Source organism: Nicotiana sylvestris, chromosome 8 (assembly GCF_000393655.2).
Source record: "Nicotiana sylvestris chromosome 8, ASM39365v2, whole genome shotgun sequence".
In the NCBI taxonomy this organism is placed as follows: domain Eukaryota; kingdom Viridiplantae; phylum Streptophyta; class Magnoliopsida; order Solanales; family Solanaceae; genus Nicotiana; species Nicotiana sylvestris.
This window is the reverse complement of record NC_091064.1, coordinates 83,741,882-83,746,923: the sequence shown is the minus strand read 5'-3', so window position 1 is coordinate 83,746,923 and position 5,042 is coordinate 83,741,882. Positions and strand designations below refer to the sequence as shown.

At 43.4% G+C, this 5,042-nt stretch overlaps 1 protein-coding gene across 1 annotated transcript; it reads left to right on the top strand.

The window, feature by feature from the left end:
- The first annotated feature begins 371 nt into the window (after positions 1-371).
- On the top strand, positions 372-3,472 carry LOC138875307 (uncharacterized). Its single transcript, XM_070154130.1, has 6 exons — positions 372-920; positions 1,122-1,745; positions 1,869-2,188; positions 2,344-2,472; positions 3,082-3,161; positions 3,423-3,472. Exons 1-6 carry the CDS (start codon positions 372-374, stop codon positions 3,470-3,472), a joined length of 1,752 nt encoding a protein of 583 aa, XP_070010231.1.
- Positions 3,473-5,042: the final 1,570 nt, after the last annotated feature.

Sequence of the window (5,042 nt, the reverse complement as noted above, 5' to 3'; positions counted from 1 at the left end):
CCTTGCTGTTGATGGGTGTCCTAAAGGATGAACTATTTTCAACTGGGATGGCATTAACTGGATAGTCACAAGCAAGAAGAGTTTTGATGACAAAGTGTTCTTTGTCCCCTAGAGTGGGATTTTCCACGTAAAATTTCTATGTCTTATTTACTTACTGTTTTATATTCTAAGTGGAAACTCATAGAGGACCAGGTACCCTATAGTTTGGTGGACTCATATAAACTAACAATTGGTATCAGAGCAGGTTCCTCCTATTAGGCTAACACCTAGGAAGGATCCGTAAGGCTGCTCCACAAAACTTTGAAGAAGGTCAATCTACGTACAGACCACCCAGGTTCAATGAGCAATATTATTGGTGGCGGAAGATAAAAATGCATGATTTTATCATGGCTGAAGATTCTAAATTGTGGGATGTCATATGTGATGGTCCTTACATCCTAACAAAGGCACTTAAAGTTGTGGTGAAAAATTTTCATGCCAAGAAAAGTTTGGTATGTGTAATACGACCTGATGAGTACAATAGAATTTCTGCTTGTGATACTGCAAAGGAGATATGGGAAGCTCTGCAAATAGCACATGAGGGAACCACACAAGTAAAGAAATCTAAGATTGATATGCTCACCACCGAGTATGAATTGTTTAGGATGAAAGACGATGAACCTATTCAAGATATGCACACAAGATTCACCTCTATCATAAATGATTTACACTCACTCGGTGAAATCATTCCTAGAAACAAGCTAGTGAGGAAAATTCTCAGTATCCTGCCAAGTACTTGGGAAAGCAAGGTGAATGCTATTACTAATGCAAAGGACCTGCAGGAGCTGACCGTTGACGAGCTGGTTGGAAATTTGAAGACCTACAAGATAAAGAGGATGATAGACAGTAAAAGAAGAGAACCAAAGAAAGAAAAGAACCTGGTACTCAAAGCTGAAAGCAATGACTCGAGTGAGGAGGACAGTGACATGGCTTACTTAACCAAAAGATTTTAGAAGATGGTCAGAAGAAATGGAGGAATACCGAAAAGGGGAAACTCCAGAAAACCAAATGACTATGATCTCTGCCATAAGTGTGGAAAGCCTGGTCACTTCATCAAAGACCGTCCTCTCATGAAGCAATAGTACTCCAAGTACAACACTGAGAAAGCAACAAAGAGGAACCCGGTTCCTGACAAGGACTTCAAGAGGAAGAGATCTGCTGACAATGTGGTGAAACATACTCTTGCAGCATGGGGAGACTCCTCTAGTGAGTCTGAAGATGAAACTGATGCATGTGACAACTCCATGATGGCAGTTAAAAGTGAGGAAAATGAATATGATTCAATATTTTCTTTGATGGCCCAATCAGATTATGATGAAGACGATAACAACAGTGAGGTAAATTTCAGGGATGTTCAGAAAAATATGAAATCCTGCTCTTCTAAGAAACTCATATCTTTAGCTAGTGTATTGGTTGATTCCTATCATAGTCTTGTGGAGGATAAGTACTTGACCTTAGAGCTAGGAGAAGCTGAACAAACTAGAGATGATCTGGTAGTGTGTGTAGTTGATCTGAAGGAAACCATTTGTGAGATGGAGAAAGAAAAATTTGTTTTAACCAAAAACATTGCTAACATAGAACATGAAAGAGATGACTTAGTGTTTGTAGCTGTTGACCATAAGGAAACGATTGAAAACTTTAGAAAAGAAAGAGAAGCTTTAATGAAGAGAGCGATTGAGATTGAGGAAGAAAGAGATGATCTCTTGGTAGTGATTGCAGACCTAAGGGAAAAAATAGAGGGACTAGGGACTGAGTCAAACCCTTGAAATTCTGGAAAAGAAAAAGTGGTAGCAAGTAAAGAAAACATTAGGCTTGAAAACGTGTTGAAGGCTGTGATAACTAGTCTGTGTGTTGAATCTGAGAAAAAAAAGCATCTCCAGACTGAACTGGAAAGAATAAAAAATGATCTTGAAAAGTCTCTAAAGAGTACCTGGTCCTCTGAAGCTATCACCGCCATGTACGTTAATAATGGTGGAAACGGGCAGGGAATAGGGCTCCAAAGGGAGAAAACTACTTACAACCCCCATAGCAAGTATGTTATTGTACCAGATAACTGGTTGTGTACCCACTATGGGAACAATGGGCATTTCAAGGAAAATTGCCAAGCTAGGGTCCAGTCCATTCAGAAAACAAAGTATTTGCTGAAAATGTAACTACTAAAAAGGGACTAGGTTCCACACACAAAAAATGCATATTACCTGTATGGACTAAGAGAGCTCTTATTCATCCTCTTGCCTACTACAAGGGACCCAAACTTGCTTGGGTTCCTAAAACTAACTATTGATCTCCTTGTGCATGGAACAGTGAAAGGAAGCAGTCAAGAATGTTCATGGATAGTAGATGTTCAAAGTACATGACTGGGAACACCATGGACTTTCTTTCACTAGAAGCTCTACAAAGAGGGAGTGTATCCTTTGGCAATGGGAAAAAGGGGTACATTCTTGGAGTTGGAAAAGTCGGGAAATCACTCACTCACTCTATTGAGAATGTGTACTATGTCAATGGTCTTAAGTACAGTCTCTTGAGTGTCTCTCAAATTTGTCATAAAGGAAACAAGGTGTAGTTCTTGTCCAAGATTTGTACAATTACTAATATGGTAACTAGTGAAGGGGTACTTGTGGCCAAGAGACACAAGAACATCTATGTTGCTGATTCGAGTCCATACAAAGTGGTGATCTAAGTTTTCTAAAAGCTGTTGATGATGATGATGAACTCTAGAACAGAAGATTGGGACACGCAGGCTTCTCTCTTCTGAACAAACTAATTCAGAAGGACCTGGTCCATAGTCTGCCCATGTCAAAGTTCAAAGTACAGAAAGTATGTGATGCTTGTGCTAGAGGAAAGCATGTGAAGTCCTCTTTTAAGTCTAAAAGGGATGTAAGCACCTCAAAGCCACTCGATCTTCTGCATATGGATTTATGAGGCCCTATGAGATTGCAAAGCAGGGGAGGAAAAAGATACATATTTGTGATAGTGGATGACTACTCTAGATTCACATGGACTCTGTTTCTTACAACTAAATATGAAACCTTTTCTTGCTAGCTCCATTACAAAAATGCAAGTTATCTTTCACACTTCTTTTATCCAAGATCTCTTGATTTCAGTTCAAAATGTCTGGCTTGGTAAATAGAGTCGGGAATGGCAACCTCGAAAACCACGGAGAAAATGGTATGGCTGAACTAGTCATTGGCGCGCCACTGCGGAACCCCGATAATGCACTTGGATCGGTTCCGGGGGATGCGGTTTCGCAAGATGCTCAACAAGTCGACGAAACCTCACACACCGATGGAAGCATACAACATACCGACCAACAGGAAGCCCAAAAAACCCCAGCCCGGGAAGAACAAAAAGTTAATCTTTATGTTATTTTTGAAATGTTGCAGGCAAAATAGTTGGCCATCGCTCAGTTATAAAGCCATCTGAAAACTCCTAGTACAGCGGCATCAAAAATAGCTCCCCCCGCCGAGCAAGTACCCGAGAGATCAAGCAGTAACTGATGAGTAGCCGACCCTGCCATAGCAAAAATACTGGAGGATCTCACCAAAAGGATAGAGTAAGGCGAGAAAATGATAGCAGCCAAGGATAAGAAGGCCAAAACCTATAACTTCAGAGTTGACCAAATCCCGGGCGCATCCCCGATCCTAAAAAATGTAGATTTGAGGAAGTTCGTGCAATGGATGTTCCCCGAGGAAGCGACCCCGGAACACATTTCAAAGAAATCCAGAACGCCAGAGCTCCATAAGTACAATGGGACCTTATATCCAAATGAACACGTCACCGCCTATGTGTGCGCGGGAAAAAGTAACGACCTACGAGATGATGAGTTCGAGCCCGCCTTATCAAAGAGGTTCGGGGAAACACTTTCGAAAGGAACCATGATGTGGCATCATAACCTAGCGCCCGATACCATAAACTCGCCTACCATACCGATTGATTCCTCCGTAAAGACACACGCCAATGCCATCGAAGCAGCGACAAGAGAGAGCCCGACACATCCAGGGCCAAACAAAGGGAGAATGAAACGCCACAGGAATTCACACCTTATTCCCTGGTGTAACGAACGAGATTTCCCCCGGCCTCAGATGACTGGGAAACACAGGACTTCACTCATAGCCTAAAAACCAAGACCGATGATCTCAGGGCAGTTCAAACAAAACTTGATCAGGTACCCAGCCAAGACCTGGTCGGGTGCCCGTACCTGGCATTGGTCACAAATCAGGGTCGTGGATGGCAATCCGGGAGCCCTCTCGGGCTCACCTTACTCAAACAGGCTCCTGGCATAGAAACCAATGCCAAACAGAAGAAGGTACCGCCCGTGTGCCGCATATAGGTGGGACGCCCCGAGATGCTATTTACCTCAAAATAATCAGATAATGGCCCGAGGGAAACATCCTCAAGGAATCGATGACAAAGCCAGATTCAACAAGGACGCATAGTCGGCAAGGGCGCCTTGCCCGTCAGAATTCAATTTCCACATCCATATATCAAACATTGCGTCTGCCGTAGGCGAAATCAGGGACGTCAAATGGTTCGGACCAACTCGGCCTTATTTCCCTCAAAGGAATCTCGGCCTAACACGGGAACTACATAGCAAGTGCGGCCGCGAGGCCAAAATCCATCAGCTCCGAAGGAAAGACGCCAAGTCGCTCGACAAAAATCACCCCCGAGAACTGACGAGTGACTGAATTCGAGTTCCGTCCCCAGTCCGGAAGGCGGCAGGAAGGAACGAAGCAAGCAGGCCGCAGCACACTACCACGATAATAGAGGAGCGACGACCCTTTCCAAGGACTTGTAAAAGGGAAAGCAAAATTTTTCGCCACCGGTGAAAGGCAGATCTGGGGATATACCCCCAAGGACGTCGTTACGTCCAACAAAGAGGGTACCGAGACCTCGTCTCAACCTCACAATGATGCACTGATTCCAAACACCGATCGCTATGACAAGAAGAAAGGCCATTTTTTTAGTACGGCATGACTGGCACAGGCCAGAATGCCGAGTTCCAT

Bases quoted from the DNA above. Each gene is read 5' to 3' on its own strand.
- LOC138875307 (XM_070154130.1), top strand. From the start codon at position 372: ATGCATGATTTTATCATGGCTGAAGATTCTAAATTGTGGGATGTCATA. The intron at 921-1,121 runs GTACTCAAAGCT...ATGAAGCAATAG, and splicing joins CAAAGAAAGAAAAGAACCTG to TACTCCAAGTACAACACTGA. The intron at 2,473-3,081 runs GTACATTCTTGG...TTTTCTTGCTAG, and splicing joins TTTGGCAATGGGAAAAAGGG to CTCCATTACAAAAATGCAAG.